The sequence below is a fragment of the Pantherophis guttatus genome, chromosome 1, assembly GCF_059756535.1.
Source record: "Pantherophis guttatus breed Tessera chromosome 1, ASM5975653v1, whole genome shotgun sequence".
Taxonomy (NCBI): domain Eukaryota; kingdom Metazoa; phylum Chordata; class Lepidosauria; order Squamata; family Colubridae; genus Pantherophis; species Pantherophis guttatus.
Window position 1 is genome coordinate 210,440,541 of NC_142063.1, and position 23,740 is coordinate 210,464,280.

The 23,740-nt window shown below is 37.5% G+C and overlaps 1 protein-coding gene across 2 annotated transcripts in view; it reads left to right on the forward strand.

Moving 5' to 3' along the window:
- The window catches only part of NBAS (NBAS subunit of NRZ tethering complex), a 152,099-nt gene that overhangs the window by 127,346 nt on the left and 1,013 nt on the right, over nucleotides 1-23,740 (forward strand). For both annotated transcript variants that reach the window (XM_034432128.3, XM_087882370.1), the window contains 3 exons: nucleotides 3,813-3,952; nucleotides 8,205-8,349; nucleotides 15,016-15,144. In XM_034432128.3, coding sequence (XP_034288019.2) covers nucleotides 3,813-3,952; nucleotides 8,205-8,349; nucleotides 15,016-15,144 — 414 coding nt within the window. The remainder of the gene's footprint in view (nucleotides 1-3,812; nucleotides 3,953-8,204; nucleotides 8,350-15,015; nucleotides 15,145-23,740) is intronic.

The following is a 23,740-nucleotide window of genomic DNA, read 5'->3' on the forward strand; positions in this document are numbered from 1 at the left end:
TGGTTCTCAGAAAGCAGGAAAAGTTAACGAGTACAAGGGTTTTCAGATCAACTGAAATATTATTTCCTTTTTGTTTTGTCTTTTGTAAGTATACTTAAAACTATTCCTCTTATGTAGCTCAGTTCCGGGTTATTACATCCACATAGGTTTCCTGGTAATAAGAATATTGTTTTTCATTGTTTTTCATTGTTTTCTTCCTGGATGTGTTTCTTTAAAAATTATGTGACTCTAAACAGTAGAATAATTACTTCCCATCCAAGTGTTCATCGGGTCTTGTGTTGCTTATGGTTTTTGTGATCAGCCAAAGTTGGTTAAAACCATATGCTGGCCTTTCTTCAGTTACTCTATTACTGTAGGATGGCAGCTGAAGCATTCAGTGTTAATGGCATTTTGCGACATAACGTTCTTACCGTGTTGTATGTAGCCCCTGGTTTCATTTTGAATTATGAAATGGTATTTGTGTTTCCCCCTTGAATTAACTGAACTTGTTTTCAGTGACACTATTCTGTTGGCAAATAAATACCTATGCAAAGTTTATATTGTTTTATTGCAGATATTTCTAATTCTTGTGTGATTAAACAGCATAGACACACAACAAATTATATATTAAAAAAAAAAAAACAAATTAGCAATCAGCTGAGATAAGAGTAAGTAAATAGGAATGAAATAAACTGAATGAAATAAACTTCATGATGGCTGAATCATGAAGTATGTTGAGATCCTACCCAACATTTCTTCCCTCCTCCATCCCCAAGGGAAAATATTTAGACAGTTCAGAGGAGAATAATAGAATAACAGAGTTGGAAGGGAGGTCTTCTCATTCAACCCCCTGTACAAGCAGAGACCTTATCGCATTCCAGACAAGTTGCTGTCCAGTCTCTTCTTAAAAGCCACCAGTGATGCCATACTTACCCTATACAGTCTATGGGTGATTCTGGATCTGTAAACACAATTGTTCACACATCTTATCTAGACGAGATTTTAGGTCATCTGTTTAGTTTATATTCTCTCACCAGCACGGAGGGGAAAAGAAAAGTTGCTTAAAAGAAGTAGTGAGAAGCGTAGCAAATGTCAGATTTTGGTCATTTTGTCCTGCTTGTTGTAAACATTGGTTTGCTCCCTTGGAGAAAATAGGATTATACCATAATTTTTATATATGTAATAGCATACATTGAACTTTGTGTTCTGAAGCCATTACAAGGAAAATTGCTGTGCTCCAGCTAAGACGCTTAGAACATTGATCTGTAATTTATCTAAGTTACAGTATTGGAATATGAACTAAATCAAGAAGAACAAGTAATTTATCCTATTCTGAGTTTCTTCTCAGAAAAATATGGCATAATCATTTATCAATCAGTATCTTTTATTACAAGATCATTTTTGATGAAGCAAAGAGCCACTGCTTTTTCTATGAGTTCATAATGACACATACATAATTATGTGTGTAATTCAAGGAAATCTCAGTGGGAGAACAAAATATATTGAATCAGTGGAGGAATTTCATTCCATTTTCATCTTTCGATTGTCACACAGTACCTGAAGATAAAAGCATATGTTATCTTTGACTTGTTTTCAAGAAGCCTTCTTTTGTGAATAAATATGAATTTAATAGATTTTTACTAGAACTTCATTGGCTTGAGAATATATTGTAGCAATTAGAATATTCTCTCAAGTGCCTTGTTTGTAATTCTGCTTTTAATGCTGTAGTAATTCAGATTCACATTGCAGTGAAGAACTGAATAATAGAAATACATTTACAAATTGAATTAATCAACGTGGGTTTTGCTAGGATACAAATAAATCTGCCATTGATTTGAGGTTTGGCTAGTATGAACAGATAATTTTATGGTGTTTAACAAATGCATATGGTTAATTTAAATTTCCAGAAAAGAAAATGCTTGGCTTCCTCATGTCATATACTTCAGCAGCCCTGTTTCTGAAACTCATTTAAAGATCATTCTTTTAAATGCTGATACTGCTTATGAAATTAGTATTTCTGAAACTCATTTAAAGATCATTCTTTTAAATGCTGATATTGCTTATGAAATTAATATTTCAATAGTATCATTGTGGACAAAGTCTCTAGAATCTGATCTGCTATCAAGTATTACAGAATTTACGTTGAGAAGAAAAACAATATAAATGAGAAATAACATTGTGTCAACATTTTAGCCTTTTTCAGTTTGAATATTTATTATAAGACATTTGTTGATAAATTGTATGTATTCCTGTATTAATTATAGTAGAGCATGTTCAACAATAATCAAATTTCTGACAAATCAGTATTTAGTATTTGCTTTTTGTACAAAAGTATTTATAACATAGTCTCACAACAATAATATTCAGATTTCCAGCTTTTTAAGTAAGTTATTTTTGAATTAATTATCAGTTCTTTCCTGTCAGATTTCACTTTTTAACAGCTTTTTTTTTCCTAAAGTATAATTTATATTATATATTTGAGGTTTATTTTGCTATGTACCTTGATGATTTTCAAAGAAAACCCTTTTTATGTATAAATCAAAAGATCCTTTTAGCATGCTTTCTATTAATATGAGCTTTCTTAAGGGAAATAATTGATTTGAGTTTTTATATATTAATTGAAGTTCAGCTTCTAATAAATGCAAATCCAAAAATTGTGAAGAACTGCAAAGAGATCAAGGACTTCCTATTTATATATTTTTCCTATATAATCACTTTGCTAATAGGGATGAGGATAGAGGGCCCCTTCCCTTATCTGAAGCCCCTTCCAGTCTTCCTTATAAAATCCCTTCAAAATCAAAAGCTGGGAATAGTCTTGCTTGCAATCAGAATAGGACAACATGTTTTAAGGCATGAGTGTCAAGCTCGATTGCATCACGTGACTTATCGGAACATATCATAATTATTTTTGCTTTGCGGAGCTGGAGTGGGCGTGTCTGCACATGACACATCCAGTCCGTGGGCCGCCAGTTTGATCAGCTTGTTTAAGGGAAGTTAAGTGCTATTGTACTCAGAAGAATAAAATTTCTTATGCTAAAAAAAAGCATAATTCTACACCTTGGGAAATCTATTCACCTCAAATGTTTGTGCACTGCCTAGAGTCACTTTAGGTGAGATGAGCAGTTTTATAAATTTGATTGATAAATAAAACAGACTTAACTATTTTGAATTAAAAGCATCTCTCATAGCTGAAATGGGACAATAAAGCATGAAGTGAAATTAACTGCTGAGTAATTATTAAATACCATAGAAGCATATTACTGGAATCTATTACCCAATTCCTCTAGAACAGGAATTTTGGTGGCATGAAGCAGATAAATTGCCTTGTGACTACTAAACCAAACAAGAAGAAACAAGAATTCAGTTATCCCCTGGGTGCCATTATACAAAGATTCCCTAAGCTTCTGCTTGTCACCAATCTCTTCAAGTTAATTCCATTATACCTGTGGCTTTGCTCTGTCCTCCTTCATGTTTGCTTCTGTTACTGAAACCAGGAAATCTTGCAGGAGATTTTTGAACTGTCAAAGTATGTGCTTGATATTCCTATTTTGGTTTGTAAGAAAATGTGTAAAAACTAAAGCAAACCACTTCCCAAAATGTTGCCAAGAAAACTACAGGAACTAGTCCATGCAGTTGCCAGGATTAAACATTGACTTGAAGGGAATAAACAAACCTGATTTAACACAAGAATATCTCTTGTTTGGGTTTTTTTTTTTTTTTTTGTTTAATATGCCACCAATTTAACTGTCTTAAGCAACTAATATTTGGATAATTATGTTCTCTGCTCTGATACCTGTATTTATTGTGAGCTGCTGCTTTTCCCAATTTATTAGGTGGAAATAACAGAGATTGAAAATGAAGAAAAAAGGTACCTTCTCTTCATGAAACTTCTGGAAAATAGCGAGAAACATGAAGAATTCCAGCATTTAGTTATGCTTCTGCAAGCTTGGCCTCCTATGAAAAGCCCAAATATGTAAGTTATTTGTTTTGCACTTTAATATATGTTTAAAATACCTTTGGGGATTTTAAAGTAGATCTTCTCCTAGTGTTAATTCTGAGTGTACTTTCCATTTGTTAAGAAATAAATGATTGTAGAATTCCCTTGTTATTTTTAAGTGGTAAGAGACTGCCGCTTTAATTGAGTGAGTGGTTGATTGATGGTATTTCTAGGCCACCCCAATTCTTTTCGCTGTTTTTAAAGTGCAAAAGACTTTTTGCTGTTTTTGAAGTGCAAAAAATACTATATATTTTCTCACAGAGACCATAAACCTATTCATGATGATGATCACTGACCAACAAAATTAAAATTAAAATGCATAGACATTTTCTGACAGATGAATAGAAGTTAATAAAATGGTGCAGACTTTTGGAAATTATACATACGTGTGTGTGTGTGTACACATATACATGTATATGCACACATTTGAGTGGTTTAAGCTGTGAAATGTAGGTGACAATGGTGTTCTGTTGTTATTGCTAATACAGCCCAACTAGAAAGGAACACTTCACTTTCTTAGCTGCTTAGTGGCAAGTCTAAACTTGCATACAGATTCTCATGAGCAACAACAGAACAAGGATACTAACATGAGAATCAGGCCCTGCCAAAAAAAGACCAAATGTGGACTTTGCCCCAACATTATATATCAACAGACCTATCATGCACCCCCCAACAACTTGACACACATAATTAGCAATATCTTCACATGCTCTTCCTCTGATATTTGGCATCATTTTCCCCTCTGGATTCTACATAGAACAAACTAGCCGAAACTTTCACAAAAGAATTAATGAACATGAAATCTGACTCAAAAGGTATATCAGAGTATTTCAGCCTTCTAGGACATTCCATCTTGAAAGGAAAAAAAAACATTACCAACATAATTCAGTGAGAGATTGCTGAATATCAAAAAAATTCAGGCTACCTTTGAAGATCTCAAAAAACACAATGGGTTTATTTAGAACCACAAACCAACATTCAGAATGAGTCTAATAGTCTAATAGCATATTTTCTAAATAACAAAGTGTATTAAAAGGCACAAGCTATCATGACCTATTTCTTACTTGGTCAGTTGGATAGAGTGGCTAAACTGATGCAGGATTTCCAGTGGGATGAAATGAATGGGGAAGGAAGGAGAAGACAGATTGGCTATGCAGATGGAGGTTGCATGAAAGACAGGTTAAAATTTATCGGTTAAAAACATTGCATTTGTTAAGACCTTCAGTGATAACCTAATACCTTTTGATGTACTACTATATGTGAATTCAACAATCTCTTGTTCAACCGTGCTGTTAAAATCTCTTTTTTTTCCAAAATGGTTACTTCGTAATCCACAATAGAATATCCTGGGAGTTTAGTCAATCTATGCATTTGATGAAGTGGGCAGCAACTACTAAAAGTTTATGCCTTTTAATTAGAGAAGGGTGCCACCAGAATCTTCCCGATTTTTGGTTACCATAGGCTACCAAAGTTGTCCTTCTATAATGTTTCCTTTAATCAGAATATTTGATACATATTTTCTTCTGATGGAATATGGAAGATTGAACCATTGGGTTGGGGGTTCATCTAAGCATAACGTATACATTTCAGTGAAATGTTCTGAGTGGTCTGCTTTGTTCCAAGACTGAAATAAAATATATTTTGTGTACTTTTGTCTATATTTGACCTTTATAAAGCATCGATATACACTTAGAAATCCCTTAGAGCAAAATTTGTATTTAGTAGGAAAAAAACCTGCATTGAGAAATAGGAATTTTTTTTTTTTATGATGGCTTGGTTACATTTATTTTCTTTTTTCATCAGATTTCTCTCTTGCCTTTCAAAAAAAAAGGTATTTTGAAGGAGACAATCTCTACCCTATGTAACTACCCCCATTGTGGCATAATGTGTTTTCTCACTGAACTGATTTGGCAGACTGGAGATTTATCATTCCACAATGTTACACATTCAACTATTTATCTGGTCTCTTTATATAGTTGTCACATTCCAGATTACCCATGGATTTTTTCAAAGAAAAACTGTCACTTTATCAAAGACATCATCCTTGACCAGAATGTACCGAGTCATATAAATTTGCATAGTTTTACATATGAATAAAACATTTCTGACAAGGAAAAATACTTTGTTTCCATATGATGCATTCATTAGTCACAGTATCCATAGGTTTTCCTGAAGCATTAAAAAAATGGTAAATGTCGTGAGTTCTTATATATTTCATAGTTTTTATAAATTAGATGTTTGTATTAAAATCCTTTTCCTGGATTATTTGAAAGTCCTTTTCAAATAATTAGAATAGCACTTTCCTAATGTAAGCTGTTTTAGTTTATCAATAGTACACAATCCAATTAAAGAGAAAAATAAGAATGTTTAATGCCACCTATGATTCTCCCTCTTCATCATTCTATTAATCTTGATTAGTAGAAAAAAAATTACAACTTCATTCTTAATTTCCAATAATAATCACATCATGTCTGAAATTCAAAATCCTGTCCCTAGGTGGATCTATAGACAAACTGATGTGGAGCGTGAGTGGCAGAAAATGAACAAAATGTTAAGCTATAGATAAATTGTATGGATTCTTACATTAATTTAGTTTTGAGGTGAGCATTTGCGGGTAACACTAGTCTTGGCAAGTTTATAATTTATGAGTATTATTACATTTTTATCTTCTGAATTTTACTGTAATTCACAGTACCTTTGTTATATCTGGTAATTCAAGTGTTATAATTGTGCCTAAACTCAATATCATTGACCAAGTCATAATAGTATGCAAATTGTAACTCTAGATTAGAAAATTAATTTTGGCTAATATTTCATAATTGACTTTAAATAATTTTTTGTTATTACTAGTATTGATATTATTACTAGTATATAGCAATAGCACTTAACAATAGCTCTTAGACTTATATACCGCTTCATAGTGCTTTACAGCCCTCTCTAAGCGGTTTATAGAGTCAGCATATTGCCCCCAACAATCTGGGTCCTCATTTTACCGACCTCAAGGATGGAAGGATGAGTCAACCTTGAGCCTGGTGAGATTTGATCTGCCAAACTTCTGGCAGCCGGTGATCAGCAGATGTAGCCTGCACTACTGCCTTCTAACAACTGCACCACCGCAATATGGTGTTGTTATAGTAGCCAGGAGACCACAGTGTTATTGCAAAATAGTAGTTTGGCTTGCCAAGGTACAATTTCTGTTATAGGACACACGCACCTCCCACTGTGTGCCACAGGAGAGTGAGCTGGTTTTGCACCAGAGAGAAAGATGAGTGACTCTTCCTGCAGTGTCATCCAAAGATCCCTTACTTCCCAGAGCTGCCTCACAAGTGGGCACCACAACTGACAAAATTCACACCCACCAGGAACCTAACTGCCTGCACAGAGCACCAGCTCATCTCCCCACTGAAGTGGTGCCTATCTATCGAGTGGCACAGTGGTTAGAATGCAGTACTGCAGGCTACCTCACTGCTCACTCCAGGAGTTCGATTCTGATTGACTCAAGGTTGACTCAGCCTCCCATGAAGGGTGGATGGATCCTTCTGAGGTTGGTAAAATTAGGACCCAGATTTTTGGGGGGCAATATGCTGACTCTGTAAACTGTGGTATATAAATCTAAGTGCTATTGCTATTGCTACTTGCATAGAACATGCTTTAAAACTGTTGAGTGGACAGAAGCTGAGGTGAGTGACAGGAGCTCCTCCTGCCACACAGTGCTTGGGCTCAAACTGCTGGAACTGAGGCCATCTCCAGCATCATTAAGCCACTGAGCCACTATGCCTCTCTTATTACTAGCTTTTAAATGATTAACAAATATTTATCTGATTTTTTTTAAAAAAATAGACTTATTTGCCTCTGACCTCAGTTTTTATTCTATTATCATGTTTTATTTAATATTACAGAAAACACATATCAACTTTCATGACTTATTTGCTTATCTTGTCTACCCTAATAAGCAGCTCCTCCTAATAAAGTCCTCTCTCTCTCTCTCTTGGCCACAGTTTTTTTTTTAATTAAAATAATTTATTCTGTTAATCTTTTTTTCATATTCGTTTCTAAAAGTCACGGACTACATGGACTTGAAAAGCAGTTCATTTGAGTTTATTGTAAAAGTTACACAAAGCATTCACATCCAATACATGTTGTTTAAAAAATCACTTTTTAAAAGTACAAAAGTAGAGATCAGATTGCTTTTAGTGCTTGCAAGAAAACTTCTTTTCCTTTATTTTAGAACAAGTTCAAGTAATAATCTTTGGGTTAAACTGGGAACAATGATGCTTATGAAGTGCCCACAGGAGCAGAAGAAGAGTGTGGGAGACGAGATTCTGAAGATCTGCCGCTCTTTATACGAGACAAAGCAGGGACTCTCTGCAGAAGTAAGTCTTACCTAACTTAGAGTTCTTGTTAGACGTGATCCAGTTTATATGGACAGTAAACTTGTTAATATATGTAATTTCTTTGTTAAGCATAGAATGATAATAGTAAAGAAGCTTTGAAATATTTTTGCAACCATTAGTAACGCCTTCATTACAGGTGCAGTGATACTCCTTTTGTTCATCAACCCCCATTTGCACTAGATTTTGTTCTCATCCAAATCTCACAGAGAGCCTGAAGCCCTGAAACAGTTGCATTTCTGAATAGTTAGTCACTACTGACAACAAATGGGTCCCAGATGTCCCTTCATTTCCATGTCACTAGTTCAACCAAAGCTCCTGCCACGATCCTTCCTAATGAAATTCTGTTTCATCTCTGTTAGTAGATCAGGGCATTCAAGATGCTAACCAAGGGCTTCTTGGATTTACAGAGTTTGTCACTTAAGCTTTTATTAAAAATGAACACCCTTTGAATGGTGTGGGAGTAGGAATGGATTTCCAGAGGAAAAAAATTGCAGACTACAGGAACCAGGAGCACTACTCAGGTTACCCTGACATAGATAAACCTCCAAGTTTATCTGTTATACCTCCAAGTTTATAAACCACTCTCTAAAAGGATGCAAATGACCAGCTGTATATAAATCCTTCCAATCCCCACCATCCAGCACGAGCTGAAGAAGCTTCTTGGATGAGAAGTGAAACGTCTTCAAAGAAAAAACAAGAAACTCCAGTTGCCTCCTGAAAAAAGCATCTTTGGGTTAAGCTTTTATTGATTCAGTATTTGGGGGGGGGGATGGGAAAGTTTGCTAAAATATTGAAACTTCTAAAGTGCTTAAAGTCTCCTTTCCTCCAGATATGGCAATACAAACACCTTATCGTAAACTGCTAGCTTGTCCCAACCACATCCATCAAACTTTCTATTGTTACAGGGCCCTTAAATGCTGTGAAAATGTTTTAGAGATTAGACCTGTCAGATTTCATGCTGGAGAAACTGAAAACGTATCTCAGAAATGTATTGGAAGGAAGGGTTGCAAAGTAAACATATTTAGGATTGACTTATTTATTTATTGAGGGTAATGATTTTTATCATTACAGATAACATGCCAATATAAAAAAAGTATAACCAAATGAATTGTTCCAAAATAAAGCAAGTTAACGCAATAAAAACAAAACTATTGAGTAAATTAAATATAGATTCACAGGATCAGATGCCTACCTTATATTGTTTATATATTATAATTGCTGTTAAACCAAGATCTTTATTTTAATTGCATTGTAATCCTCAGTCTTTTTAAAACTTGATATGTCAGGAATTGTTTCTGGGACTTTCTGTTGTGGCCCGTCGCAGCCAGCAGAGCTGGCAGCAGAGTCGGACAGTGAGGAAGTTGGGGAGGAACTTGGGCCAGGCCTGGGGGTTGGGGAAAGCTCGGATGAGGGCTCTGTGTCGGAGGCAGAGAGGGAGCTAGACAGCAGCGAGGTAGAGGAACAGCTGGAGCCCTTACAGTGTGGCTTTACTCCTGAGTTGACCCTGCTTTCTGAGTTGTTCTTGTCTTCTGGCAGCTCTGGAATAAAGCCACATTTTGGAGGTGATTGGCCTCTCCCATAGGAAATAAAAGAGGAGTGAACAGGGAGTGGGCTTTTGCAGGAAACACAGTGTGTTGAGAAATATTCCTTTGAAAAACTGTTTGGACAAACCTTGCTGACTGTGAATGAAGGTAATTCACAGTCGTGTAAATAAAAGAGGAGAGTGTTGTGCTGGTTGCCTTTAAAAAGTTACTGGTATAACCCATTCTGAAGATACCTTCCAGCTACACTAGCTACACTTTTATCTCTAACTTTTCTTTTTCAGGGGAAAGTATTTGTTTTTAATATATTAAATCAGTTTATCTAGGTACCCTATCAACATGTGATTGGGGCATAATACATAAATTTAAAAAATATGGAATAATTAAAAAAACAGCAATCCTGGCATTTTTGAAAAGACTTATGCAGGACCTTTGAAAACTAATGTCACTTACTTTGGGGTCAGCATTAATAGTTTTCTATAATTGTATGTTTCATATTTATCTCATCAGATTACTGCTATGTTATTTAATTTATGGTTTTTAATTGTATTTTGGTTTTTAAATTATTATTGTAAGTTGCTGTGAATCTAAAGATTTTGGAGATTTACCATTATAATAAATATTTACAAATGTGATCTGTAACAAAACATTGCAGTAAAGCTTCATCCCCAATAAGAGATATGATTGGTGCAGTTGTCATCATCATCATCCCACTTTTCCTGCAGGAACTCAAAGTAGAGAATATGGTGTTCCTTTCTCCATTTTTCTCCTAAAACTTCAACCCTGTGCAGTTTTGTTGGATTGAAAGTAAATGTTTAGTGAGATTTTTGGCTGAGGATGGACTTGGATCTGGCTCTCTCCTGAGCCTGATCCAACATCTTAAGCATTATCCTACATTGGTAGTTGATTGCCATTACTCTTGAATTTCAGCTATTGCTAACCAAAAATAACAGCTATTCACTATTCAAACAGCACACAAAGGAGTCACAGTTGGCTGTGGTTGAAGTTAAAGATGGTGTTTTTGATTGTATTAACTATTTAAACTGATTTATACTATTGTTTGAGTGATTGCATGAGAAAAAAGAACCAATAAATTAAATGTATTGTGGATGAGGTAGTAAAATTAGAAATATTGAACTTTCTACCATCTCTTACAATTTTGTATTAGAGGCTTATTTCTGGTAAACGATAACAAAAGACTTGTAATGCACAATATGAAATACTGATCATATATTTCTGCACATTTTTCGTGCATCTGGAAAGCACAATTTATTGCTATGTGTACAAGGCTTACAAAAAAAAAAGTTGATGCCTCTTAGGTTTAACAGTTGGGTGAAGCAGCAGTTTTATAGTGCCAGTAGCATTTTATATCTGCAAACCCATCAAAACCTTAAGCGAAGAAGCTGAATTATAGAAGGCTTGACAGAACTATAAAACTTCTTTCCAAAGAAGTCGAAATGACATTTTTATTCCTAGAGACTAGGAGCGGGAAAGAAAAGATAAAGATATATAGAACGGCACTAGGCAACCTCTAAGGTACATCATCTATACAACTTCTGTTGAACCTTTAATTCAAAAAAAGCGTCTTAAGATGGTGGCAACTTATCTACATGTTCAGTTGAACCAGCTTGCTCTTAATAGTGGAAGCATGCTTCCTATAGCAAGCAGTTATCCTGTTGTTAACAGTTATATAGACTAATTAGCATATATCCTGATTTGAATTTGGATAAGAAACTAATTCCATTTTATAGTGCCTAGTATCCATTTGGAAGTCTGCCAATCAACCAATAAACAGGTACACTTGTTGGATTTCTTTTTTTTTTTATTGCAAAAGTTTTACAATTACATTTTCACCCCTTTCCCCCCCCCTCAACCCACCCCAAACTTCCCAACCTCCCTAGCCCTCCCTAACCCTCCCCTCCCCCCGGACTTCCACACAATATATTTATATCAGGTAAAAAAAAAACCTTAGTATAAAACTTATATAAAACTTGAACCCCTCCCTCCCCCTTATAATTTTTTATCTTCATTACATTGAAATATTTCTATCTTGAGATATCATTTTCAGATAAAAACTATTTGATCAACTTTAATAATAAATTCTGCAAGGCCAGACGCCACATCTGATATTTTTTTAGTCACCTTGCCATAATCCTGTTTCACCATATCTTTGATTTCATTAATTTCCTGCATAATTTCCTGTTGAGATTTTTGAAGTTTATCATCTATTTCCTGTTGGGATTTTTGAAATTTATCATCCAAAGCTTTAGAAATAAATTCTTTTAAATTTTCAATATCAAAATCTTTTTTCTGAGTCTGTATCTGTTGAGCAAGGGGAAGCTGCGTTTCATGTTTGTGTGGGGGGGATCCCCCCCCTGCTGCCTTTCCTTCCTGCTTCTTTGAGGCCATCCTGCCACGTAAGCTAGATTTTCTGTAAAGGAAAGTCCCTTTTCCTTTTCCACCTCCACAGAGACTTCTAAAAAAGTCCCCCAGGTTTAATCAAATAGAAACTGGAGTAAAGCAAAGTCAGATTTTAAAAAAAGAGTTTTTCTTGTTTCCCCCTCTTCTCTTATTTCTCTTTATTACAAACGAAGCAACTTTGTAGCAACTTTATAACTTTGTAGCAAAGCAAGATGACTTCACAAATCCACTCTCACTAGCTCATTAGCTCTAGTGCTGGGCGCCATATTTTTTCAAATCACTTTCACTCGCTCGTATTTTCTCTTGAATTAAAAAGTCAACAAAGCACTAATACTTGCGATTTTCAAGTTTCAGGGTTCAAGTTAATATTTCCGCTGCTTGTTGAGGTTGGTTCCATTCACTTTAAACGTTTGCTGCAGCCGGCTTGTTCTGCAGAAGGCAGAATCGTCCCACGCCGCCCGGAGTCTCCGCAGGTTGGAAGGGAGCCGCGCCTGTTTCCTCCCCAGAAGCAATTCCCTGGGGGCTTACAGGGGCTCAACCTGTACCCTGCTATCTCTCCTCCTTCAATCCTCAGGATTTCGGAGTTTTCGAGCCGCTTCTCGATCGCGAAGCGGCTCTACAGGCGGCGGGGCTGGCGGTCCTTAAAAAGGCACCGTCGTCGCCGAAGCTAGCAAACCGGAAGTCCCGCTTGTTGGATTTCTTGTAAGCCGCCTAAAATTGTTTTGGATAGCGAGATAGGCAGCATATAAATTTCTTAAATAAAAAAAATAAAATTTATCAACTATGCTACAGTCACATGCCAGCTATGGATATTTGGATTCTTTTTAGCTTCTCTCCTCTCCTGAAAAGCTTGTTTGTTCTGAACTAAAATTGAACTAATTTTTCAAATATTTTCTGTTCAGTATGACCATTTTCCAGATGTTGTGACTTTAAAGGATGTTCCTGACAAATAATTAATGACGATCATATCTAATAGGATAAGGCCTGGCCTAAATCATCTCCTCTTTTAAATTTAAATTTTAAACATAAATTTTAATCTGTTTAATTATGGGGTATTTTAAAATTCAGCCTAAATTATTTAATTCTTTTTAATTTATTTTAAATTTTGTATTTCTGTGTTTTATCTTCTGGCTGTTCACCGCCCTGAGTCCTTCGGGAGAAGGGCAGTATAGAAATTTAATAAAATAAATAAATTTAATAAAATAAAACATAATTTGAAACTATGAAGCTGTTCAGGCAGTATTATGCTGTTGAAAGAACTTTGCCTGGTTCGTTCCCAGCTGGGGAACAGTCAGTGATGCTGAGAAAAAATAGACATGGAAGCAGCTGCCAGAAAAGGGATCCTTTAATTCAGGAAGGCAAAAAAAGTAGTGACACAGCTCAAGCGTTCCTGGCTTGCAAGCAGCCTTGGAAGTGTGACTCTGGGCCTTTTATGCTTAATTCCCCTTTGAAGCTCCTGCAGCTTGATGAGTTTATTTGTGTGTCTCTAGTTAAAGTGATTGCCCTGGATCCTGTCTTCCTGCCTTAATGGGTTAATCCTGTTCCCGGAGCTTTGTCTTTCCTATCCTGGAGATTAATTCTGCCAGGAAAGAGGAAAAGGGAAGTTCCAGGTGAGTTATTTTTAGCCTGATTCCCCTTGTCTTAATAGCTCCATTTAAATGCTCCTTTCAGCCGGTGCTTTTGCTTGCGGGTTTTCTTAAAGGGGGAAGGGCTGGCTTGAGTCTCTTGGCACTGTTTTCTGAGGTTTCTGGTGCTATGAAGTCCTTGACACTGTCCCCCTGGGGTAGACTTCCCACAGTGCTAAGTGACTGCAGGTCAGAGGTGGTATTCAGCAGGTTCTGACCAGTTCTGGAGAACCGGTAGTGGAAATTTTGAGTAGTTTGGAGAACCGGTAAATACCACCTCTGAATGGCCCCACCCCCATCTATTCTCTGCCTCCTGAGTCCCAGCTGATCAGGAGGAAATGGGGATTTTGCAGTAACCTTCCCCTATCACACCCACCAAGCCATGCCACACCCACCAAGCCACACCCACAGAACTGGTAGTAAAAAAGTTTGAATCCCACAGGTGGAACTGGATATTGCTATTAAAACATTTATTTTATTAATATGAATATATGAAAATGTTCTGGAATGAAAGTCTGTTTTCTATTGTTGAAAATCCTTTGGTATGCCAAATCTCAGTTGTACTTCAGATTTTGTATGTATCTGTGTGTGAAAGAGAGTACCATTGGATGGATGGATGGCGACAACTTAACATGCAGCTTCATTTCCTGAGACTTTTTGAACATTAATTGTTCAATGAATGAGTAGGGATAAAATAAGGTAAGGACACAACACAGAGCTTGGTTCCTGAAACTCTTTATCAGCAGTGGCCCTAGGTGACAACTGATGGTCTTCTTCAGGGACAGAAGGCATCTCTTCAAAATGTTTATACTTTAATTTTTCTCTATGCAGTTCTCATAAAGCGAATTTTCAAGTCATTGGAACAATTCAGTCTTTTGCTTCATTCACTCTTTACATTTCCTGAAAGGCTGAATTTTCACCAGAGGCTTTTGGTTATTTGCTTGCTTTAAAAGATATCAGGTTTCCACTTTGGACTTGATAAAAGGATTTTCTGAGGAGAGTGCAAGTTGTGGTCTTCCAGTTGACTATTTACACCCAGGTTTTCTATTTGTTTTCAGTGCATAAAAAGCCTGTGTTTGCTGCTCCTGAAGGAATCTCTTCTGCTGCCCTCCCTGAAGCTACTTCTGGAAAGTAGAGATCAAGATCTACACTCCATGGCATTGGAACAGATAACAGCAATTGCTAAGGTAATTGATTTAGCCATTCTTCCTCATTGGGAGGTAATAAATTAGTTCTTCTGTCATTATGTAGGAAGCTAGTCCTCTTGAGTGTAATATAGCTATTATATCTTTCCAAAGCTTTTATGTAATCTATAGAACTATATAGAACAGTGATCCCCAACCTTTGCAGCTTGGTGGCCCAGCTTATGGTGGGGGGGGTGGGGGGTGGGACTGGGCCATATGAATGGTGGGCTGATATGCACATGTGCAGCTCCACTTAACACAAGCGGCAGCCCACTGCTCAAACGAGCGGAGCTCTGCATGGACATGTGTGCCAACCCATCACTTGTGCAAGTGGAGCTGTGTGCCATGTGCCCCGGCCCACCTCTCGCACGGCCCATTTCCAAATAGGCCTCAGCCCAGAGGTTGGGGACCCCTGATATAGGACTAAGAGTTCATTTTATATGCTCAAGATGGTTAAGACTAATAATATTAAATAATTAGAAGAAACGTCATCTCTTTAGCCACTTGTTTAACAAAATAACAAAATACTTTATACCTGGTATGGCTTAGACCATGGGTGTCAAACTCGATCGTGTCATGTGAGATATCATGACGTTTTTTGCCTTTGGAGAGCTGGGGTGGGTATGGCATGCGCATGACACATCCAGCCCACAGGCCACCAATTTGACAGGCCTTGCTTAGACAATCAATTTGTCATCAATTCTGTGTAGACTGGAATATACTGAGCATAGTAGGTATGGTTTGAGATAACTTGATGAGTTAGTAGCATCCAATTAACAGAAATCTTATTAAATTTTACTACAAAAATGGTTGTCGGGGGCCGAGCAAAATATTTGGAAGGCTTGAAATGATTCACAAAGCACAGTAGTCCATGTAGTCCTCAACTTACAACAGTTCATTTAATGACCATTCAAAGTTACAGCAGCACTGGAAAAAAGTTATTTACAATTTGTTTTTCACACTTATGACTGTTGCAGCAGCCCCATGGTCACATGATTAAAATTTAGTTGCTTGGTAACTGACTTATGACAGCTGCAGTATCCCGGGGTCATGTGATCATCTATTTGCAATGTTCTGAAGAACAAAATCAATGGGGAAACCAGATTCATTTAACAGCCATGTTACTAACTTAACAACTGCAGTGATTCGCTTAACAAGCTGTGGCAAGAAAGGTCATAAAAATTCACTTAAATATCTCACTTAGCAACATAAATTTTGGGCTCCATTGTGGTCGTAAGTTGAGGAATACCTGTACAAGTTTCATCTTTGTATATATTAGAATTCGTTGCCAGCTTTCAGGGGATCCTTTGTGTATCCTTCATGTGGAAGCTCCTGGTTTATTCGAGCAGACCAAATTCTGGCTTCTAACACTTGAAGAATTATAAAGGTAAACAATTTGCTTCTTCCTGGCCAGACCACTATGTCTTCATATGAATATATGGCATATAGGGAGACATCTGTAAACCAGCCACTTGATCATAGTATTTACCTATTTATAAGGTGAGAACCTGTTGTTCTGAACTACCATTTTAACCATGCCAGCTAGGGTTATAGAAGTTACAGTTAATTAACCTTAGGGGATCTCAGATTCTGTATACTATTTATATTTATGCTGTGTATCTACAATGGAGACTGTGTGTGTCTGTATAAAAGCTCCATTGTAGACACACAGCATAAATATAAATGATATACAGAATCTGAGATCATATATATGTGTGTGTGTGTGTGTGTGTGTGTGTGTGTGTGTGTGTGTGTGTGTGTGTGTGTGTGTGTGTTGCTGCAGATAATGTACATTGCCCATACTTCTTTTATGGGTTACTGTTTTATACATCCCCATTTTGAAGTAGCGCCAGGAAAGCGGTGGAGGGATTTTCTTCTCTTTCCCTTTTAAAAACGCAGAGCCAAGGAAAAGAATAAATAGTTGTCTGGCTGAAGGACTAAGATGATGTTCCATGTCTCTGATGAGAAATGAATGTATAAATTTTCTTACACTACTTAAATAATTGGCATAAACTTAACGGCTCATAACATTTCAAGAATCTCATTGGATGGATTTTTCTTTCTCTTTGGAGGCTTTTTTTTTTCCTGTTCAGGTGTTAACCATTTTCTTACAATTCAGTTCTTGCCTAGTTTAAGCTACATTATATGGTGCTTGAATAATAGATGCTGTCGCCAGGCAAGATTTTTGAGTTAGCTCGTTTTTCCATTTAAGCATGGCTCTTTTGTTTCCTAAAGCTCTTTGCTTTCCTTTGCTTATATTACACCCGAGAATCATAACCAGCATCTGGAAAGCAAAATCAGAGCCTATTGATTTTCCTAGCAAGGCTCACAACCACAGATATGCAAGAAGAAATGCAGTGCTCGCTTGCTGATCAGATATATTATTTAGCCATTTGTTGTCTAATACTGACAGCTTTATGGATGTTTACATTTAAAAAGATAATGGTGGGGGAAGTGCTGATACAGGATTTCAGCTGCTTCTGCCTGCAGTAAAAAGCCTGGCTTCTTTTCCTAGCTTTTCTGAAATTGCAGTACCCTTGTATTTGCTGCTTTATCCACCTTCAGATTACTGTTTCTGTGTATTTCCCTGATCAGAAGTAACTTGTTCATCTCTGACAATGAATCTCGAGTATAAATAATTGACAGAATATTAGGTTTGCCAGGGATGTCAAGTTCCTGGCCCACAGGCCGGATGAGTCACGCGCTGGCCCACGCCCGGTTTAGGTAAGGGACAAAAAGTCCTGATACATCATGTGATGCCGCCATGACAATCAGTTTTTGAATCTTTTATTTGTTGAATCAATAAGATTGGTCATAAATTACGATTATTTCTATTCATACTCAAGAAGGGATTGTTGTGGTAAACTCAAAAAGAAACCAAGATGGAAATACTGAAATTGTATCATTTACTCCACAAACTTGGTGGTATTCATGGTGAAGTCAATGTCTATAAACTCATATATATTCATTTTCACATATTAATTTTATCTGTTTTGCATTGTATAAACAATTTCAAATTCCTGAACTCTAATGTATATTTGTTAGATAGGAAAACACCTGTTGAACTGAAAGCTTCACTGACTTAAAAATGCATTATCTCAGCTAACATTGTGTACTTCATCAGTGCCTCTTCATAGCTGCAGTAACATCCTGGGTCCATTAGTTGATTAAATAAAGACAAAAACAGCCTATCCTGCTGTGTGACTGTTAGTCAACATATTTCCCAAATTTTGCATGTTACTTTGATGCATACTTTTTTTAACTAGCTTTCAAACATTTTCTATCATATGTTTGGCATAACAAATATATGTAGATAAACTAATTTCCATTCTTTATGCTTTCTTTGAAAGGAGGCTGTGCTTAGTCTTTATTATTCTCCCTGATGCTCATAACTATATTTATACTTTCTGGAAATTTTGTGTAGAAAATATTTTGTCTTAATCTAACATTGTTCTTAGTGCTCTCTTTATATAGTAGTACTTATTAATTTCCAGAGTTCTAAAGATTGTTTGGTAAGTTTGGTTGTTTTTTAGATAAATTGTTAAAGTAGAACACTTTTAAGCAGAATGTTGCAGAAATGAAAATGGATTTAGTTTCATGCATTTGATATATTTGTTGAGGGCTAATATGCTCAAGTAGCAATTGCATAGTTCCAGTATTTAACTTGTTTTCTTCCCCTTGAGTTATGACCCAAAAGCAGTCTATTTTCTTCTTTGGCGATTTGTTTGATTTTTCTATAACAGTTTGGTTCAAGCTTTGTGTTCACATTTGAGAAACAGTTACTGTCCTGTGGCTATTTTAACATTAAATTGGTTAAATTAATAAATGTCCCAAGTATTTTTCTTTCCCAATGGCATTCTCCATAAACGTATGCCTTATGCCATAATTCCAGATCGCCAGCATTCACCTGTTGAGCTAAGGTCATTAGCGGTTGTGTCTCTCCTGCTCTTGGTCTGCATCTGCTTCCATTTGTCTCTCTGATTAAGCCCGGGGTCACCTTTGCAAAAGCAGAAATTTTTCTTCATTAATTAAACAAAGCAAATGGGTATTTAATGCTAAAAATGTTGAGTTGTCTGCACACCCGTAATGCTAACCACTCACTTTTCATGGTTCTCCTGTACCTTCTGGTTTTCACTGTTGTTTTATGCTGTGATTTTTAAAATCTTGTGTATATAAATCTGTCATCTAAATGACCTAAAGGTAAAAGTCTGTCTTTTTGCTCCAACTTAGTGAGCAACACTTCTCCCACCTCTGGATTTTTTGGACTACCGAGATCCGAGAAATCTAAGCATCAGCCTTTAAAATCCTAAAAAAATAGTAGCAGCATTTGACGTCATTTCAGTTTAGACATAATCAGAGTACTAATTTAACATTTGAAACATATTAAACAGATAGGAAGAAATTTGTTAGCTTCTCTTGCCATTTTGGAGGACCATATTTACTTGGGGGGAAAAACTCACCTTGAAGTTAAAAACAACCATCCAAAAAGAATATCCAACAAAAGAGAAACACTAACCCAGTGTTTTTCAAACTTGGCAACTTTAAGATGGGTGAACTGCAGAGCTCCCAGAATTCCACAGTCAGTATGCCCAGCTGGTTTGACCTAGCATAGTTGGCCTGCTCCAGTCCCATCAATTCACTTGTATAAATGCTGGAAATTGTAAACAATCCACTCGTATAGATGCTGGAAGTTTGCCCATTCTATAGCAACGCCCACCCTGTGAAATGAAATTGTAATGGCTCCCACCCTACTCATATTTCAAAGAGCCCTAAACACTAAACTCACACTAAGCCTGTCCTGGAAAGTCTTCCCACGCTTTCCCTGCCAATAAACATTTACACATGATACTTTTGTTTCCATATGTGTATCTGCATATTACACTCCAATGGGTGTGTGTGTGTGTGTGTGTGCAGAAATTAACAAGTGACCAGTCAAAAGAGTGTAGAGATTCTCAGTCATCCAGGTCATGGTTGTCCCAAAAGTGCTTTTTCAGGAGGCAACTAGAGTTTCTTGTTTTTTTTCTTTTGAAGGTGTTTTACTTCTCATGCAAGAAGCTTCTTCAGCTTTGGCAGGATAGTGAGAAATAGAAGGATTTATATTCCTCGCAGACAGCTGGTAACCTGCATCCTTTTAGAGCAGGGGTATCAAAGTCAAGTCATCACGTTGTCGTCACATATCACACAACCTTTTGCCCCTTCACTAAAATGGGGTTGGCCGTGGCCCTCAGGTCATGAGTTTGACACCCCTGTTTTAGAGGGTCATTGAAGCACTTGGAAGTTTACCTCAGGGTCACCTGAGTGGTGCTCCTGGTTCCTGTAGTCTGCAATTTTTCCCTCTGGAAATCCATTCCTACTCCCACACCATTCAAAGGATGTTCATCCCAAATTGTATAGATAAAAGCCTTTAGAGATTCTCAATCATCCAGGCTATGGTTATCCCAAAGGTGCTTCCTGAAAATCTTTGGGACAAGTGGCCAGCCACTTTGCCAAACAGCAAAGACAGACAGTACTCAGAGAATAAGATGATAGGTTTGGAGATTCACCCATATATCAAAAACCTATTAGAAAAAGTTTTCTTCAAATAAATGTCAGCACAGAATTTTACTGACTTTACGGCACAAAATTGGGAATTGTTGCCCTCCACTTAACATGTTTTAATGGAAAGAAAATTAGTGTAGCAGAGGATTAATTCATATGTTCTTTAAATATATATGGGGAGAATAAAGGAAAGCAGTAGCACAATTAAAAGCAAAAGCAGCCTGTTTCTTTGCAACAAAGTAGTCATAATTAAATATTGCTAGCACTTTGCTTCCTTCTCCAAATCATAGGTGGTTTCCTTCAGATATATCCCAAAATTGGGGTTTAGAGCAGGCAATGAGATTGTGTATGCTGCCTTCTTTGCTTTCCATTAAATTCCCTCCTAATCCACTTTGGGGTGTTAACAGATGAGAGATAAAATGAGTTAATGAAGTGCTCAAAGTAAAATGAAAGAAATACTCAATTTGTGTTTTGTTGTGGGCTAATAGCTGCCACATGTAACTCCAATTTGGGAAAGAGATAAGAGATTGCATATTTTGTTCAAACTGGTCTTAAATCATAACCTCTGTTTTCGCTGTATTTTGATATTGATCTGAGTAAACCAGTTGTCAGAAAGTTACACACACCTGGAAGCATCGAGAGAAAATGCCTTGCAATATCTGAGTTTTTATAGCATAATGCAAGCTGTGAAATCCATCTCTCCCATTTTTATACATTGATTGCCTTAAAACTCAATTTTCTAATAAAATCTATGGTTCAACCCTTTGTCCTTTTCCTTAGTCCATTTTGGTCAACCGAAACTTTCTTTTTTTTTTTCAGCCATGGAGGGTGCAAGATATTTTGGTTGCTATGGCGGGTTTTTTTTGTTTTTGTTTTTTGGTGGCAGCTGTTATATTTCAGAAGTATCAACATATTGAGAAACAACAATTCATTGTCTTTTTTATTTCTCAAACACCATAAACAAACTGGACAAATATCATTTGTCTTACTCAGTGCACTCATATACTTAGAATTTAATGTTCCAAAATTGCATTTATGGAACAGGCAATTTGTATATAGCACTTAGAGTACTTTAATTGCCTCTTTATTAGGGGTTTTTAAAATCTGGATTTGAAACTTGAAGGTTTTTCGTGCTATTAAAACAGCTTAACTTTCTGCAAAAGTGCTTTTAAATGAAGTATATAGATTGCTTATATTGGAACACGGCCATCTTGTTTTTAATATGATCTGCAATTTGCAAATCACTCAAGCCTGTTGTTCTTGTTCTCAAAGCCTCTGCTTCAGTTGGAAGCCAGTTTTACCACTGTAATCTAAAGGTGAACAATTGATTGTGGGATTCAACTTAATGAGCCATTCTGGTAGTACAACAGCTCAAAATCTGAATGAAAAGATATTATTCCTAATGCCAAGTGCACTCGAGGAACAATACTTGTTATCTAGTAAATATGCATGAATCTCGGAAGTTGTGTGCAATCATATGAAACTGTGGTTTGTATTAATTCATAACATCAAGCAGAGAAGCTTGCACATTTTCTTACCAGCATAATAGCTAGTGGATATCATAGAAAGTTGCTCAGGTTACATTCAGAGCATTAGATCAAAACTTTTCCATACCGTGTTTCTCCGAAAATAAAACCCTGTCTTATATTTTTTGAATCCTGAAATAAGCACTTGGCCTTATTGCCATGCGCTCAAAAGTCCGATTGGGCTTATTATCAGGGGATGTCTTATTTTGGGGGGAACAGGGTAGTAGCAGGAACCATGATCAATTAGAGCAGGGGTGTCAAAATTGTGGCCCGGTTTAGCGAAGGGAGGGAGAGTCACGATATGTCATGTGACGTCATGACAATGTGAGTTTGACACCCCTGAAGTAGAGGCTTCCATTCAAATGAGGGGGAAGAGGGGGAAGACAAGTGTTTATTAATTTTTACCTGCTCTCCTTTACACTAACAGATTCTGTACAACCTCTCATGCTGTGTGTATTTATTATTTATTTATTTATTCAATTTATATGCCGCCTTTGTCCAGAGACAAGGGTGGCTTACAATGCATTTTTTTAAAAAAACCATTATAAAAACATTTAAAAATTAAAACATTAAAACCCATTCACACCATTCATGGCCGGATCTCACAAGATCGCAACAGCGAGATCACGTTGCTGGAGTGAATGTGCAACCCTCTCCGGCCAGGGAGCATAACTGCTTCCTGGCTCACGCATTTCTTACCGCGCCTACTTCCCCACCGGTAGATCTCCATGAGTGAGAAGCTGCACTCTCCTCCGGTCCTCCTGGGGCAGCTTGTCTCTCCGCTGGTAGCTTCTGCTTCTCCTGGCTGCTCCAGGAGCAGCCTGTCTGTTACCCGGCAAGAACAGCCTGCCACCACAGCCTGCCCCGCCCTCTCTGACCTGGCAGTTGCTCCTGGTGCTGCCAGAGAAGCGGCAGCATGAGAACCACTCTTGCTGGAGGCAAAGGGGTGGCAGTGGCAGGAGCAGCAGGCAGGGCTTCTCTCCCTCCCTCCAGAGGCCTGGGGCTATGCCAGAAGTCTGCTCAGGCAGGGAGACAAGGAAACCTCGGCGGCCCATCCTTGCCACCATCGCCCCCTTGCCCTTGGCAGCAGCGGTTCTCGCCACAGGAGCAGCTGGTAGGGGAGAGGGGATGGCGGCAGGCTTCGGCAGCAGACAGTTTGAGCTGGCTAAGAGGCAACATTCCTCCTCCTGCCAGCCTCGAGCTCAGTTCCGGGCAGCGTCCCACAGCCATACCTGGCTTCTCCCTGCAGCATGGATCCCAGGCAGTGCAATTTCAGGGCCTTTCCTCATGGTGGTGGTGATGAGGCAGGCAGGCAGGCAGGCAGCCAGGTGCATGGGAGCGACTGGTGGCAGCGCTCCTGGCTGGCAAAGGGCGGAGTCCCGGGGCTGCATGCGGGCAATGACAGTGGGCGGGGTAAGCGAGCGGCGACCAGGCCGGGAACCGGTTTGGGGGCGTGGCCAGCCAATCTTATTACTGGTTCTCCGAACTTCTAAAATTTTTTACTACCAGTTCTTGCGAACCGAGAGCAACCCACC